Source organism: Hyla sarda, chromosome 4, assembly GCF_029499605.1.
Source record: "Hyla sarda isolate aHylSar1 chromosome 4, aHylSar1.hap1, whole genome shotgun sequence".
NCBI classification, from domain to species: domain Eukaryota; kingdom Metazoa; phylum Chordata; class Amphibia; order Anura; family Hylidae; genus Hyla; species Hyla sarda.
The window spans coordinates 39,661,786-39,679,662 of record NC_079192.1 but is presented as its reverse complement, the minus strand read 5'-3'; the positions used below and the strand labels follow the sequence as shown (position 1 = coordinate 39,679,662).

Sequence of the window (17,877 nt, the reverse complement as noted above, 5' to 3'; positions counted from 1 at the left end):
TACCTGTATTACTGAAGCGTATGCACTGACTGATGTCTGGTAGCACCCCCTACAGTACAGGGAGGTATTACATGTTCTGTACTCTTTACCTGTACCAGGGTTACCTGCTCCTTTGGACACCAGGTGAAGGAGACTCCATGTTATTTTTTTAGGACACTGTGTACTGTACAGGACCCCGAAGAAGCTCCTGTCCTCTACATAGACCAGCGTTTCCCAAGCAGGGTGCCCCCAGCTGTTGCAAAACTACAACTCCCAGCATGCCCGGACAGCCTTTGGCTGTAAGGACTTGCTTTATATATATATATATATATATATATATATATATATATATTAGTTATCTACTTATTTTTCTTTAATCCTCACTTTTTCCTATTTTTGGATGACATTTTGGGGCTTTAGAACCAATTACCAGGTTTCCATAGAGTTCTGGTTTCAACATACAATGGTTTCAACATACAATGGTCGTCCCAGAACCAATTAATATTGTAACTTGAGGGACCACTGTATTGTGAAAATGACCCAAACGTAGTCACTAGCTGACTCTGCTTGGGCGATTGAAATGAATGGGGCCCGTGCCGGTCCGAGCACAGATATGTCGGTATGCATTAGCGCCTTGGCGGCACAAATTGTGGTGTGAATGAGGCCTTATGGAGATAGTTTTTCTTCTGACGCCGTTTCAGCCCTTTCACATTATGATGTCATAGTGAACTGTATAACAAATTATTCAGCCATGGTGTGGCAGTATTATTCACACATTATATGGCGGTATTGTTTGGTCAGTGAAATCAAGAACGGTTAAAGTTAAAGGGGTACTCCACTGCCCCAGCGTTGGAAACATTTAGCTTTGAACGCTGGGTGCGGGCAGCGGGGGGTCGTGATGTCACTGCCATGCCCCCTCAATGCAAGTCCGTGGGAGGGGGCGTGGCGGCCACCACGCCCCCTCCCATAGACTTGCATTGAGGGGGCATGGCTGTGACGTCACGACCCCCACCACTCAGTGTTCGAAACTAAATGTTCCGAACGCTGGAGCAGAGGAGTACCCCTTTAAAAACTAGATGGTCTCGTATGTTAGCCAAGTTCTGTATAAATATCCATCAGTGTTGTATATGGCTTGTATGCTCACATTCAGTAACTTAAAGAGGTACTCCGCTGGGAAACAATTTTTTTTTTAATTAACTGGTGCCAGAAAGTTAAACAGATTTGTAAATTACTTCTATTTAAAAATCGAAATCCTTCCAGTACTTTTCAGCTGCTTTTTTTTTTGCTCCACAGGAAGTTCTTTTCTTTTTGGATTTCCTTTCTGCTCTCTGCTGACACCTCTGTCCATTTTAGGAGCTGTCCAGAGCAGGAGCAAATTTCCATAGCAAACCTATCTGTCCGTGTCAGGAGATGTCAGCAGAGAGCACTGTGGTCAGACCGAAAGGAAATCCAAAAAGAAAAGAACTTCCTGTGGAGCAAAAAGCAGCTGATAAGTACTGAAAGGATTAAGATTTTTAAAAAGAAGTAATTGACAAATCTGTTTAACTTTCCGGCACCAGTTGTGAAAAAAAAAAAAAAAAATGTTTTCCAGAGGAGTACCCCTTTCATGTTTTATTATGTTTCTATTATTCATTTATTTATATTTTATTTTTTTCCTATTTTACCGTGAATGCAGGACGGCTCCTTGAAGGACATTGATCTATGGCGACCCACAAGTGCAACATCTCCTTCTCTCATGTCCAGGTTAACTACTTAGCTCCAGTGTATGGAGTCGAGTTCTTTATAGCTTTACTAGGTAATGGATTTGCCATCTGGCTACTGATGCCCAGAGGATCCAAGAAAAGCCACGCTGGCATCATCTTCTCCTTGAACCTTGCGGTGAGTGACTTGGCCTATGCGCTGTCTCTGCCCCTTCTGGTGGCGTACTACACTATGGGCAAAAATTGGGTCTTCGGCCTTGCGCTGTGTAAAGTGGAACGGTTTCTTTTCAATTGCAATCTCTACGGAAGTATCTTCTTCATAACTTGTATCAGTGCCAACCGCTGCCTGGGTATAGTGTACCCATTCTATGCCAGAGGTAAGGTAGAAAGCAAGCACGCTAAGGTGGCGAGCGTCATTGTATGGCTGTTCGTTGCCACCATCGCCGCCCCGGTCTTCAAATTTTCCACAACGAAAGATGAAGGAGCTGTTACGGAATGCATAGGGACAGCGGTGGATGGTATGTTGACCACTTACCTGCCATACAGCCTGTTCCTTGCTGGGTTCGGCTGTGCCCTCCCTTTTGTGATTACTCTTTTTTCATACATTGGCATTGCAAGGGCAGTTTGGAAAAGCCATGGACTTGAGTCAAGAGAGAAGAGGAAGGTGGTCGCCATGGTGTGCATCGTGGTGGCCCTTTATTCCATCTCCTTTCTGCCTTACCACATTCTGAGGAACCTCAACCTTGCCAACAGGCAGTACCCACCATCCTGCGCAAGATCTTCGTACGTCCACTCAGCTTTTCAGATAACCAGAGGTCTGGTGGCCTTGAACCCTTGTATTCATCCATTGCTGTACACGTCAGTCATGGACAACGTGAGAGCGCGGCTCGGGTGCTGCCAGGGACATGGCGAGAAAAACTCTGAGGACATCCGACTGTGAAAGGAGACTCTTTAGTTTGACTTTTTCTTTTAAGGATTATAAACTTGACAGATGTGAGAATTGGGCAACTGGTTTAACATAAGGAACGATGAAAGTGTCCAGGGAACGGAACTCATCAAAGCTGAGAAGGACACAGTAGTATGAACAGCGTCCGATGTCCTCCACAAGCATTGGATACATCCAGGACAAAGTTAAAGGGGTATTCCATTAAAAAAACATGTTTGCTTGTTTTTCATATCAACTGGCTCCAGAAAGTTAAACAGATTTTTGAATTACTTTGATTAAAAACATCTTAATCCCACCAGTACTTTTCAGCTGTTGAAGTTAAGTTGGTCTTTTCTGTCTGACCACAGTGCTCTCTGCTGACACCTCTGTCTGTCTCAGGAACTGTCCAGAGCAGGAGAGGTTTGCTATGGGGATTTTCTGCTACTCTGGACAGTTCCTGAGACAGACAGAGGTGTCAGCAGAGAGCACTGTGGTCAGACAGAAAAGAACAATTCAACTTCAGTAGCTGATAAGTACTGGTAAGATTAAGATTTCTTAATAGAAGTCATTTACAAATCTGGGAAAGTTTTTTTTCATATCAACTGGCTCCAGAAAGTTACACAGATTTGTAAATTACTTCAATTAAAAAAATCTTAATCCTTCCAATAAATATCAGCTGCTGAAGTTGAGTTGTTATTTTCTGTCAGGCCATAGTGCTCTCTGCTGACATCTCTGCTTGTCTCAGGAACTGCACAGAGTAGAAGAGGTTTGCTATGGGGATTTGCTTCTACTTTGGACAGTTCCAGAGACAGGTGTCATCAGAGAGCACTTAGACAGAAAAGAACAACTCAACTTCAGCAGCTAAAAAGTACTGGTAGGATTAAGATTTCTTAATAGAAGTCATTTACAAATCTGTGTAACTTTCTGGAGCCAGTTGATATGAAAAAAACTCACAGTACTTATCAGCTACTGAAGTTGAGTTGTTCTTTTCTGTCTGACAACAATGCTCTCTGCTGACACCTCTGTCTGTCTCAGGAACTGTCCAGAGTAGGAGAGGTTTGCTATGGGGATTTTCTGCAACTCTGGACAGTTCCTGAGACAGACAAAGGTGTCAGCAGAGAGCACTTTTTTTTTCCATGGAATACCCCTTTAAGCACACCATGTCTATAGGAGGCTTGTAAGGTTTTGGTGTTAATGTATACAGTAGTTGTGTATCTGAAATGTTTAGTGTAGCATGATAGACGTGGCAGGATCAGGTGTTTGTTCAGCCTTACTGTGTATTCATTGTCCAGTCTGTGACACTGTAATAAAGCTAATGATATAAAACTATATTCATTCTACATAGGTTTATAGCATTTGTAGTGGAACACATGTCCTTAGGTTGTATGGTATTAAAGGGGTACTCCACTGCTCCTTGTTTGTAACAAACTGTGCTGAATGCTGGAGCCGGGAGCTCGTGAGGTCATAGCCCCGCCCCCTCATGATGTAATGCCCCACCCCTCAATGCAAGTCTATGAGAGGGGCATGACAGCTGTCACGCCCCTTCCCATAGACTTGCATTGAGGGGGCGGAGCTATGATGTCACAAGCTCCCGACTCCAGCGTTCGGAACAGTTTGTTCCAAACGCTGAGTAGCAGAGTACCAAGAATCCAAGAATAGAAAACCAGAGCGAATTTAATCAAGCTGTAAATCACAGGTCGCACCTTTTTGCCCTGGTCTTGTGACCCAACAATACTGGTGACATTTTGCAGTGTATGTTTATTTAGGAATTGCTTTTGAAGGTTTGTGTCCCCATGCTTGACAAGCTTACAGTTACTACTGTGTCCGGAGCAGACTGTTCCTCATGGGCGGTGCCTATTGATCTAATACCTGCAACAATAATGGGGGAGCTTAAAAGGGGTACTCCGCTGCTCAGCGTTTGGAACAAACTATTCCAAACACTGGAGCCGGGGGGATCGTGATGTCATGCCCCCACAATGCAAGTCTATAGGAGGGGGCGTGACAGCCGTGACTTGCATTGAGGGGGTGGGGCTATGACATCACAAGCTCCCGGTGTCGGCTCCAGCATTCGGAACAGTTTGTTCCAAACGATACTGTTCCAAAAAACACTCATTAGTAAAACAGCATGCAGCAAACATCTCCCTAGTAGTGGCTGTTGGTAGCCTACATTTTATTACTTAGGGGATAAAAGGTTTAGGGGCGGAGTATCCCTTTATCTAAAAGATAGGGGATACGATGTCTGATCACAGGGATCCTGCCGCTGGGACCCCCCTCGATCTCTGGTGCGAGATGATAGCTATGTACCAGCTGTATATGAATGGAGGGGGCGTGGCATGACGTCACAAACACGAAAGCTACATGCGTCCATGTTCAGAACGCCTCGGAGCCAGACCCCCGCAATCAATCTATCCCTTTAACCCCTTAAAGGGGTACTCCGCCCCTAGACATCTTATCCTCTATCCAAAGGAAAGGGGATAAGACGTCAGATCGCTGCGGTCCCACTGCTGGGGAGCCCCGGGATCCCCGCTGCGGCACTCCACTATCATTACAGCACAGAGAGAGTTCGCTCTGTGCGTAATGACGGGCGATACAGGGAACGGAGCAGCGTGACGTCATGGCTCCGCCCCTCGTGACATCACGGCACGCCCCCCTCAATACATGTCTATGCATTAAGGGGAAGGGCAGTGATGTCACAAGGGGCGGAGCCATGACATCACGCTGCTCCGTCCCCTGTATCGTCCGTCATTACGCACAGAGCGAACTCGCTCTGTGCAGTAATGATAGCGCGGTGCTGCAGCGGGGATCCAGGGGCTCCCCAGCAGCGGGACCGCGGCGATCTGACATCTTATCCCCAATCCTTTGGATAGGGGATAAGATGTCTAGGGGCGGAGTACCCCTTTAAGGACCTGGGGTTTTCCGTTTTTGCACTTTCGTTTTTTCCTCCTTACCTTTAAAAAAATCATAATTCTTTCAATTTAGCACCTAAAAATCCATACGATTGCTTATTTTTTGCGCCACCAATTCTACTTTGTAATGACATCAGTCATTTTACCCAAAAATCTACGACGAAACGGAAAAAAAAAATAATTGTGCCACTAAATTGAAGAAAAAACGCCATTTTCTAATTTTTTTAGGCTTCCGTTTCTACATAGTATATTTTTCGGTAAAAATGACACCTTCTCTTTATTCTGTAGGTCCATACGATTAAAATGATCCCCTACTTATGATTTTTTTTTTTCAGAAGTACGACAAAATCAAACCTACATAACTACATGCAGGAAAATGTATATGTATAAAATTGTAATTTCTGACCGCTATAACTTTAATTTTCCACGTATGGGGCAGTATGAGGGCTTTTTTTTTGGGCTGTGATCTGAAGTTTTTAGCGGTACCATTCTTGTATTGATCGGACTTATTGATTTGGAATTTATTTGCGCATACGCCATTGACCGTGCAGTTTAATTAACAATATATTTTTATAATTCAGACATTTCCGCACGCAGCGATACCACATATGTTTATTTTTATCGACACATTTTTTTTAAATGGGAAAAGGGGGGTGATTCAAACTTTTATTAGGGAAATGAACTTTAGTAACTTTTTTTTTGCAGTGTTATAGCTCCCATAAGGGACTATAACACTGCACACACTGATCTTTTACATTGATCAATCGTTTCTCATAGGAAACCATTGATCGATGATTCTGCCGCTTGACTGCTCATGCCTGGATCTCAGGCATTGAACAGTCATTCGGCGATCGGACAGCATGTAGGCAGGTAGGGACCCTCCTCGTGTCCTACAGCTGTTGGGGATGCCGCAATTTCACTGCGGCGGTCCCGAACAGCCCACTGAGCTAACCGGCAGCACTTTAGTTTCACTTTAGACGCGGCGATCAACACTGAACGCCATGTCTAATGGGTTAATGTGCCGCACGCTATTAGCCACAGGTCCCGGACGTTGTTAGAGGCCGGGCCCAGCGTAATAGAACGGGAGCGGACTCAGGACGTACAAGTACGCCCTGGGTCCTTAAGTGGTTAAAGGAATTATCCAACAGAAGGTGACTTTAGTACTTACCTGCTAGACAGTAAATTACATGCTTAGGAAGGATCTGTGCTTATCTTAAGGCTAAATGTCTGTATTGTCCACCATAACAGTGCTGCTTCCTTTTTGTGAAATGGCTATTTCCTGTTTGTGTTCCCTCAAACTACAAGTCCCACTATCCCTTGTTTGTAAGTGTGAGGTCACTTTTCTCCCTCCTATACATCAGCCACCCACTCATTGCAGCACAGCTGAGCTCCCTTCCATGCGTTGCTGAAAACGACAATTGCCTGCAGCCCTGTGAAGAATGATCTCCTCCCACCCAGCGATCACTCCACCCAATGAAGCCTAAAAACTCCCTTTCATCACCTGACTAGTGATGTTATGTCTCAGGCCACACTGCAACCTGGGAAAAGCTGAGACTGAACTCACTTTGTATGCTGCTAAAAAAATATACATGAGGCACATAAGAATTGTGAGACCTGCCATCAAACACAGGTACAGACACTATATTATGAACTTCACAGCCCCTGTAGCATAGTCAAATAAAAAAAATAATCCTGAAATACCCCTTTAAATCGATGCAGGTGTCTCTGTATGAGAAAAGCCAAGCCCTGCCTGTTAGAAAAGACAATAAGAAATTCATTATTACTGACCATGTTCATAGAGCTCAGCCATAAGTCCAGATTGGCATACTTGGACACTGCATTAAAGGGGTACTCCGGTAGAAAACAATTCATTTAAAATCAACTTTAATGCCTAAAAATTAAACAGATTTGTAAATTACATCTATTAAAAAATCTTAATCCTTCCAGTACTTATTAGCTGCTGTTTGTTAGACAGTAAATTAAAAAAGAAAATAACTTCCTGTGTGCCTGACCACAGTGCTCTCTACTGACACCTCTGTCCATATCAGGAACTGTCCAGAACAGGAGAGGTTTGCTATGGGGATTTGCTCCTGCTCTGGACAGTTTCTAAAATGGACAGAGGTGTCAGCAGAGAGCACTGTGGTCAGACAGAAAAGAAATACAATAAGAAAAGAACTTCCTGGAGCATATAGCAGCTGATAAGTACCAGAAGGATTAAGATTTTATTAATAGCATTTACAAATCTGTAACTTTCTGGCACCAGTTGATTTAAAAAAAGTTTTCCACCGGAGTACCCCTTTAAACAGATTTGTAAATTACTTCTATTTGAAAATCTTCATCTTTCTAGTACTTAGCTGCTGTATGCTCCAGCGGAAGTTGTATGGTTCTTTTCTGTCTGACCACAAAGCTCTCTGCTGACACCTCTGTCCATGTCAAGAAATGTCCAGAGCAGAAGCAAATCCCCATAGCAAACCCCCTCCTGCTCTAGACAGTTCCTGACACAGATGGAGGGGTCATCAGAGAGCACTGTGGTCAGACTGGAAAGAACAACTCAACTTCCTCTGTAGTATACAGCAGCTGATAAGTACTGGAAGGATTAAGATTTTTTTTAATAGACGTAATTTACAAATCTGTTTAACTTTCTGGCACCAGTTGATTAAAAAAATTAAAAAAAAAATCCGCTGGAGTACCCCTTTAATTTTTCACATTGGCCCTAAAAGAATGTCCTGAATGCCAACTCTCAAGGGTGGATCTTTTACACTGCCTATGGCACCGTAAGGAGGTCGCCAAATTTTGGTCCGAGGTGAGGGAGTTTATTAGTCACACGTGATAGAGACATTACCAGGGCTCAAGTACTGCAGGAACTCATAGGAATGGAGTTCCTGCACTTTTTCCACAGCAGGAACGCAGTTCCCATTAGCAGGAGTCCTGCAAGACCAGCCCTTAAAGGGGTACTCTGCCCCTAGACATCTTATCCCGTATCCAAAAGGATAGGGGATAAGATGTCAGATCACGGGGGTCCTGCTGCGCTGGCCCCGCGATCTCGGCTGCGGCACCCCAGACATCCGGATGACTGGTGATGCGGGGCAGAGGCTCGTGACATCACAGTAATGCCCCCCTCAATGCAAGTCTATGGGAGGGCGTGCGTGATGGCCATCACGCCCCCTCCCATAGACATGCATTGAGGGGGCATTACTGTGACGTCACGAGCCTCAGATGCTGCCCAACGCTCTAAACGAACCCCGGGTGCAGCAGGTAGAGAATGCGGGGGTCCCCAGTGGCAGATGTCTAGTACCCCTTTAAGTGGAAATCTTGGGTGAGTTCCCACATTTTTTTCCCCAGAACTTGCCCCCTGGACATTACACCTTCTTCTTTACACAATGGGGGAGATTTGTCAAAACCTGTCCAGAGCACATGCTGCTGAGTTGCCCATAGCAACCAGATCAGATCACTTTCATTTTTTAGAGGCATTTTCAAAAATGAAAGAAGCGATCTGACTGGTTGCTATGGGCAACTCAGCAGCATGTGCTCTGGACAGGTTTTGACAAATCTCCCCCAATATATTTCATTATATCCCTTGCACCTCATCCTCGTCCCCCTCCTCCACGGTGGCAGCAAAAGGTATTCATTTGACTTAACTAGTGGGGGGGGGGGGGGGTAAAAGAGGAGATTTATCAAAGCCTGCCTATAGCAACCAATCAGATTGCTTCTTTCATTTCTGACAAGGCCTCTGCAAAATGAAAGAAGCGATCTGATTGGTTGCTATGGGCAACACAGCAACTTTTCCTCTGCACAGGTTTTGATAAATCTCCCCATCAGGTCTCCACAGTCCCAACCAGAAGAGTTCCCCTATAACAATTAGAAGATAGACGGCATCTAATGAAAAAATATGAACTGAGGACGTGGTATGCCTTGGGAGCCCTGAAAGGCACTTTGTGGGTGTTGAGGATAGGGACCTCACATTTTTTATGCATTAACCGTTGGTTATTTGTTTCAACTAGGCACTGACATTAAAACTATTTGCTATTGCACTCCTTATGGTTAAAAACAAACAAACACGTTTTCTATGGTTTATTTGTGTTTAAAAAAAGCTGCCACAAGGTGTCTCCCTACCTGTCCAGAGCACATTTCCCCCCAATCTCTTGCACATACTTTGGACTCCTGCTGTCCTGGCAGAAATCCCAAATCAGGAAATGCAGTCTAGAGTGCTGGAGGGGTGCAGCCTTAGACAGTCATAGCTCATCTCACACTGAATTGCTCTGGACTGTGTGTAGCAGAGTGAGGGAGGAAGTTCTCCCCTGTATGGCTTCAGATGATGTCACGCCTGTTGGGGAACGCCCCTTCCCAGTCTGTGAATCTGAGACGGAGCAGAAAATACAGAGCAATATCAAGGTAGAAAACAAAAAATAAAATAAAAATAAAGGCAGGGGGTGGTTTATCATGATGGGGGCAGTAAACTGGGAGGATTATAACATTTAACAAGATCATGACAGGTACGCAGGTAGAAATGGTATTCTGTGGACAGTCCTACAGCTACAAGTACAGGACAGGTCCTACAAGTACAGGACAGGTGACGTAAGACGTTGATGAGCACTTAAAAGGGGTACTCTGCAGCTAGACATCTTATCCCCTATGCAAAGTATAGGGGATAAGATGTCTGATCGCTGGGGCCCCCCCCAGCACCCAGCGTTCTAAACAAACACTGGGTTCCTGCGGCAGTGGTTGTGACATCATGGCCACACCCTTCCATTCATGTCTATGGGAGGTGCGTGTCAGCTGTGCGTGTCAAACTGTTCCGAATGCTAGAGCCGGGAGCTCATCACGCCCCACCCCCTCAATGCAAGTCTATGGGAGGGGGCGTGACAGCCGTCATGCCCCCTCCCATAGACTTGCATTGAAGGGGCGGGGTGTGATGTCATGAGGGGGAGGGGCTATGACATCACAAGCTCCCAGCTCCAGCGTTCGGAACAGTTTGTTCCAAACGCTCAGCAGCTGAGTACCACTTTAAGACACATGCCACCTTTCATATATCGGTCTGTGCTTCCATAACCTAGATAAGGAGATTTTTTTAGACTTACCATAAAATCTCTCTCGAAGGATCCATTGGGGAACACAGACTCTGGGTATATGCTGCTGTCTCTTGGAGGCTTTACACTATGGTAACCAAAAAGTCGGCTTCTCCCAGCAGGATATACCCGCCTCCAGGCCACTGAGCAATTCAGTTTTAGTCCCAGAGCAATAGGAGGAGACCAACAGGTCAAAGGAAAAAAAAACATGAACTGTCTGAGAACCAGAGAAAAAAAACTGACTGAACACTCCCTCGGACAGATAACCGAAAAGGATCCCCAGAAAAGGGAGGGAGCTATGTCCCCCAATGGATCCTCCGAGAAAGATTTTACGGTAAGCCTAAAAAATCTCCTTTTCTCTATCGGCTCCATGGGGGACACAGACTCTGGGACGTACCAAAGCCGTCCCTTGGGTGGGCAGAGAAAAAAAGGTCAGGCAGTCGGCTGTACCACTGCCGCCTGCAACACCTTACGGCCCAGACTAGCATCAGCCGATGCGAAAGTATGAACCTGGTAGAATCTCGAAAAAGTGTGCAAAGACGACCAGGTGGCCGCTTTACAGATCTGCAAGGCCGAGGCCTTGTTTCGGAGAGCCCAGGATGCTCCCACAGAGCGGGTGGAATGAGCCAAAACCCTGAAGGGTGGGGTCCTCCCCTTGCAGCAGTAAGCTTCCGAAATAGCACATCGGAGCCACCAGAATGGCGGGGACTCCTTCCGACTTGAGCTTTCTCAGAACCCTGGGAAGGAGGGGGGAGAGGAGAGAACAGGTAGGGCAGGACAAAGCCCGACCACAGAATTACTAGGGCATCCGCGGCTAGAGCCAGGGGGTCCCTGAACTTTGACACAAACGTCGGAACTTTCCGGTTGCGTCGAGACGCGAAGAGATCCATGTCTGGGGTCCCCCAGAGGTCACAGATCTGTGCGAACACCTCCGGAAGAAGGGACCACTCTCCGGGGTTGGCAGAGGACCGACAGAGGAAATCAGCTTCCCAGTTGAGCACTCCCGGAATGTGAATTGCCAAAATGGCTGGAACTAGTTGTTCTGCCCAGAGGAGGATCTTTGTCACCTCGGACATGTCTGCAGACCTGCGAGTGCCGCCCTGCCGGTTGATGTATGCCACAGCCGTGGCGTTGTCCGACTGGACACGAACAGGGTGGCCCTGAAGCAGGGACTCCCAATGCTTCAGACAAAGATAAATCGCCCTCAGTTCCAGGACATTTATGGAAAGAAGGGCTACTTGGGGGAGGCCAAAGGCCTTGAATCGTCTGATTCCTGAAAACCTGCCAGTGGAGGGGAAGGAACGAACGCCCTTGAAGAAGAAGGGGGGAGCGGAGCCACCAGCGCAGAGACAGACGGGTCCAGGGAGGGAGTGTAATCTTGCATTCGAGAGAAAGAGGAGACCTGTCCCATCGTGCAAGAATCGCCAGCTGGAGAGGACGATAAAACTGGGCAAAGGGTACGGCCTCCATGGCTGCCACCATCCGACCCAGGACTTCCATGCAAGTACGGATGGAGACCGGGGATGGTGTCCGGAGGGAGCGGACTCCAGACAAGAGGGCCAGACGTTTGTCTGGTGGGAGGCGAATCCAAGCCAAGGCCGAGTCGAACTGAAGCCCCAAGAAGATCAGAGACTGGGTGGGGTAGAGAACTGACTTGTCTCGGTTGACCATCCACACAAAGCGACATAAGGTCTGAAGAGTGAGGTTCACATTCTCCAGAGCTTGGGCTCTGGTGGAGGCCTTGAGGAGGAGGACATCCAAGTAGGGTATCACTGAAACCCCTTTGGACCGTAACAGAGCTACCACAGGCGCCAGAATCTTGGTAAAGACTCGTGGCGCTGTGGCCAGACCGAATGGGAGAGCCACACATTGATAATGACCCTCCGGAACCGCAAAGCGGAGGTACCGCTGGTGACCGGGAAAAGTTGGAACGTGGGAGGTAGGCATCCTTGATGTCCACCAAGGAAAGAAACTCTCCTTGATCTATAGATGCCATCACCGAACGGAGAGATTCCATTCAGAAATGGCGGATAAGAAGATGTTGGTTGAGACGTTTGAGATCCAGGATTGGCCGCACAGAACTGTTTTTCTTGGGAACCACAAAAAGATTGGAATAGATACCCCGAAAGCGTTCCCTTGAAGAAACTGGGATAATGACACCCTGGACGAGAAGGGACTGAAGAGCCTCCCGAAATTCCCTCGCAAGTGAGGGAGATCGGGGAGCACGTGACTGAAAAAAAACAATCCCTCGGAAGGGAGGCAAATTCTATCCGGTACCCGTTGGATACCACGTCCCTGACCCAGGAGTCCTGAATGTGCGTGGTCCAAATATCTCGAAAGACCAAGAGGCGACCTCCCACCCGAGAAAAAGCTATGGGTGGGGGGCATCCCTTCATGCAGAAGTGGGTTTGCGGTTGCCTGATTTGGCTGCAAAATGGTCGGAACAGTTGGTGTCTAACTTCCAAGAGGGACGCGCCTTGAAAAAGGGTGTCTTGTCACGTGAAGGCGCCTGATCGGACCCTTTAGAGGAGCCAGACGTCCGAAAGAAAGAATACTTTCTGCGGAAAGAAGTGCTAGACTTGTTTTGAGGTAATAAAGAGCTCTTGCCACCTGTCGCCTCAGAGATAATCTCATCCAGGCGCATGCAGAAAAGTCGAGAACCGGTAAAAGGGAATCTCCGTGAGAGACTTCTAAGAAGCAGCATCCGCGTTCCATGTTTTAAGCCAAATGGAACGACGGAGGGCCACTAGATTACCGGTGACAAAGGCAGCGCAGCGAGCTAATTGCAAGGAAGCAGAACACAGGAAATCTCCAGCTTTGGAACATTGGAGAGCCAAAGCAGACAATTCTTCCGGGGGAGAACCCGAAAGAATTCCCTGACGGAGTTGGGAATGCCAAACCGAAAGGGCCTTAGACACCCAGGTAGAGGAAGGCAGGAAGCAGGGAGGAACCCGCTGCTTCAAAGGCATACTTCGCTAAAGACTCAACCTTTTTGTCTGCCGGATCCTTGAAGGCAGCCGCATCCGCCAGCGGTAAAGTGGTAGCTTTAGAGAGGCGGGAAACCAGAGGGTCCACCGACGGAGAGGAAGTCACTTTGGAGGCAAGGTCCTTGGCAAAAGGATAGCGCTCTTGAACCTTCTTCAGTCCCTGAAACTTCTTTTCAGGGTGCTTTCAGGCAGATTCTAGAATGGCATCAAATTCAGCGTGAGAGCTGAACACTTTGGGTGCCGGTCGGGCACGATGAAAGGATACTTTTGGAGCTGCGTCCGAAGTTCCTGGGTCCCCAAGGTTAAAGGTGTCTCTTATGGCCATAACCAATGAGTTCACCGTGTCCAATGAGTCCGAACGGTCCTCTGAATCGGAAGCTGAAATGGAAACCTCGTCCGCCTGATCTCCAGGAGAATGTGAACGAGTGGAGGCGGCCCTGGAAGAGGGAGACTCCGACCTGGTACGTGGTTCAAGAGAGCCAGAGCGGTGAACGCGGGAACGTCCTCTGGAAGAGTGACGCTTGTGGCATGAAGAAGCGGTCGGGCGAGACCTGCGAGAGGAACGCCTGTGTCTACCCGGAGACTCCGGGGATGAATCAGAGGAGACACCCCTATTACGCTTATGCAAAACGTAGCGAGAAGGAACGGGACCTTCTTGAGGGCCGGTGAAGGGTAGACCTCTCCAAGGCAGTCACCACAGAACGGGAGACCTGTGCCAAGTCGGATATAGACTGGGAGAGGGAGGAAACCCAGGCTGGAGGGGCGTCCGAATCCACCGGGTCTGAAGAAGCACCTGGGTTAGAAATAGCAGGGGGGTCTGGGGGAGCAGTGAGGCAGGCAGAACAAGTGGGTTCAGCAGAACCTGGCATTTTTGCAGAGCAAATTTTACAAACGTAATGTGAAACTAACGTTCCCGATATCTGCTTAGAGGGAGGAACAGTTCTGGGCACGGACATAGCCAAAAAATGAACAGTCTCACCCAAGTCTGTGTCCCAAGGCAGCTGCTGTGAGGAGAACTCTGCACCGTGGCTGTGAGAGGAGAGAAAGGACGCCAGCCAATAGGAGCAAAAGGCTGGGTCAGGGGCAAGGGCGCTGTGATTGGCCCTTGCACAGCCCCAAACGCGCGCACGGTGCTGATTGGCGGCTATTTCGCGCTGCTGAGGCGCTTATGTGGCCCGTTGGGCGGAGCTAACATCGACCGGGCCGCTGAAGAAACACAGCGGGACATAGTAATTGTGCCCGCTCCGAACCCCAAGCGCACACCCCGCCTGTAGTGAACCCCTATGCGCTCGGGGAACGGAGCGGGCAAAGTGCCGTCAGCAGCCGCGGCTGCCAAAAACGAATGTAAAAGGCGCACACGCCAGAGGGGAAACCTGCGGCGTGAATAGTAAAACACATCTCTCAACAAAGTGCCCGTACAGACAATACTGCCCCATAGCTCCACTGCCCCCCAAATAATAAAGAACACTCCCCCTGCAGGGAAGAATAAAGTATCCCCCGGCCAGCCCCAGCTCCTGTAGAATAGGCCAAAAAACAGAGGGTCTCCAGCTGTTGCAAGACCTAGGGAGAGAAAAATACTCACCTACGCTGAAGAACTTGCCTAAAGAAGTCTTCAGAATGTAGTCTTCAGTCAGCATTTTCACCTGCAGTAAGCCAGGCTCATAGCGAGGCGAACAGGGAGGTAGGGGGACCCGGACCAATGAAGTACAACCCCAAGCGCTGACCGTTGGCGAGAGGGGGGGTTAACAGTACATCCAAGATGCCTGCCACCTCTCGCAATGGGGAAACAGTGAACCCTAGTTCCTGAGTCCCCACCTGAAAACAGAAATAAAAAGGAATAAAGCACTAACACTGTCCCTAAACCTAAAAAATAAGACCTGGTCTGGAGAACACCAGACCAGTGTCCACCTCAAGACACTAAGCAAAAACTGAATTGCTCAGTGGCCTGGAGACGGGTATATCCTGCTGGGAGGAGCCGACTGATTACCATAGTGTCAAGCCTCCTAGAGACAGCAGCATATACCCAGAGTCTGTGTCCCCCAATGGAGCCGATAGAGAAAAAAGCTTTTATTCTCTGGTGCCAAGAGTCAAAGAGGCGTTCCCAAGACTGGAATGTCTACTGGCTCCCTCTCTCATCTGTTTGACAGTCAGCAGGAAGCCGGGCCCTGTTTCTAAATCTCACACCTGCATATAATTAATGTAGAGGGCAATATCTGGAGGTTGAGCCCTGACTGTGGGGGGGAAAGTAATCGAAAAGGGTTAAGGCTAAGTTCACAGCCAGAAGCTGTCTGGCAATGCATGGAGTTTTAGTTTTGCAACAGCTGGAGGCGCACTGGAAAACACTACCTTAGATGTGAAGCAGCACCATTCATATCAATGAGATTTGTCAGCAGAGAGCACTAAAATCAGACTGGAAAGAACTACACAACTACCTCTGGAGCATACAGCAGCTGATAAGTACTGGAAGAATTGAGATTTTTTTTATAGAAGTAATTTACAAATCTGTTTAACTTTCTGGCACCAGTTTTTTTCCCTTTCAGAGTAAGTAAAACAAAGAGAAAAACAGGCGCTCCCTTGTGAAGAACCAACGGGATCACAGGTGTGTGGGAGGGGAGGGAAAAAGTGAAGGCTCACCCTGCCAGGTTGTGTGCACTCCCACACAACCAAGATGCGCGTTTGATATAATGATCCCGGTCTGCAGCCTTCCCAGAAATAGTAGAGAGATATAAAGCGAACTTCGGAGAAGATGGATTACCGGCGCTGACCAAGGAGAAGACAATAGAGCCAGGTGTGTAGCGAACAGATTTAATCCAATGCGACGCGTTTCACCGCGCTTGCGCGGTTTCATCAGGCATCATGATGCCTGATGAAACCGCGCAAGCGCGGTGAAACGCGTCGCATTGGATTAAATCTGTACGCTACACACCTGGCTCTATTGTCTTCTCCTTGGTCAGCACCGGTAATCCCATCTTCTCCGAAGTTCGCTTTATATCTCTTTCAGAGTAAGGTAAGACATGGCATATTTAAGAGTTAGCAATTTCTATGGGTGTTACATAGACTTGCTAGCACAGAAATGCATATGCATCAAGTGTGCAGCATATACGCCACGTGTGACCCTACCCTAAAAAGGAATGTTCATCGAAAAAGGTCTTATCCTGTAGAGGGGATAAGTATCTGATCACAGGGGGGTGCAGCCACTGGGACCCCCAGTGATCTCCAGAATGGGGCCCTGGCTCTCAGAGTGTGTGCTAAAGATGGCACATGCTCCTTAAACAGTAAAATATTTGCTGAGATGCAGAGATAAAAAAAAAAAAGCCTGTTCTGAACATATCCATGTGCCACAGCTGCAGAGATTATTACAGTGTATCAGACTGCACTAATACCATGGGCATTTATGGAAAGATTAAACAAAAACAGTGTATGGGGGATTGGCTTTTACTTGCACCCAGCTTTGCAGCTTGTGTAGCCAACCTAGCCCTGTACACCCAGTTTTTGCAATACAGTTCCCGCAAAAAAAACAAAAATAAAAAACAGTTTTTTTAAAGAAAAAAAGCGTATACGTTTTTAACTTTTCATTCCATTATGAATAAAGTTTAACTTGTCTGATTGAAATTCCCCCCCCAAAAAATAAGAAAAAAAACTGTGCAAAGTCAAAAACCGTACGGTGAAAACTGGATGCAACGATACGCACATACGGTTCCCATTGACACCCATGTTGAAAAAAAAAAAAAAAAAAACACATTTCATTACGAAAGAAAACGGTCCAGCACTGGTTTGCAGGCATGCCATGACTAAGGACCAAGTGTAGGTCCGAAACGCGTTGGCTATGTTGTCTTGTCGGAATTGACCCAATAAAGAAGCAGCTGTTTTTACCTGCAAACCAGTGCTGGACCGTTTTCTTTCTTTGTGTACACACACGGTCAGGGACGCTGCTGACCAGGCCCGTGCACAGGTGCAGAGAGGGGGAGGAGAGCTTTCGTTCTGATCCACACATTTCATTACAGTTTTTCACCCGGACCAAAAACAGTGGTAGGCTACGGTTTTGGGTACAGGAAAAATACTGACAAAACCGTAAAAGACGCAAAACAGATGCAACCAGATGCATCGTTTGGCATATGGTTTTTCAATGGAGAGTCAATGCATGCGGTTTTCAATAAGGTTCCGTGCGGGTTTAAATTGAAAACGTATCCGGGAACTGTATTGCAAAAACGTGGTGTGAATGCAGCCTAAGCATGCTCAGAAGGCACATGGCATTTGCCCAGCATCAATGTCAATGGAGGGAAGACCCACCCCCCCCCCCCCTCTTCCCACCAG

The 17,877-nt window shown here is 47.4% G+C and overlaps 1 protein-coding gene across 6 annotated transcripts in view; it reads left to right on the top strand.

Annotated features, from left to right (window-relative positions):
• Window positions 1-2,913, top strand: part of P2RY11 (purinergic receptor P2Y11) — a 79,709-nt gene extending 76,796 nt beyond the window's left edge. For all 6 annotated transcript variants that reach the window (XM_056570616.1, XM_056570613.1, XM_056570612.1 and 3 more), the window contains one exon: window positions 1,655-2,913. In XM_056570616.1, the coding sequence (XP_056426591.1) occupies window positions 1,681-2,619 (939 nt within the window). In that variant the 5' untranslated portion in view covers window positions 1,655-1,680 and the 3' untranslated portion in view covers window positions 2,620-2,913. The remainder of the gene's footprint in view (window positions 1-1,654) is intronic.
• Window positions 2,914-17,877: the final 14,964 nt, after the last annotated feature.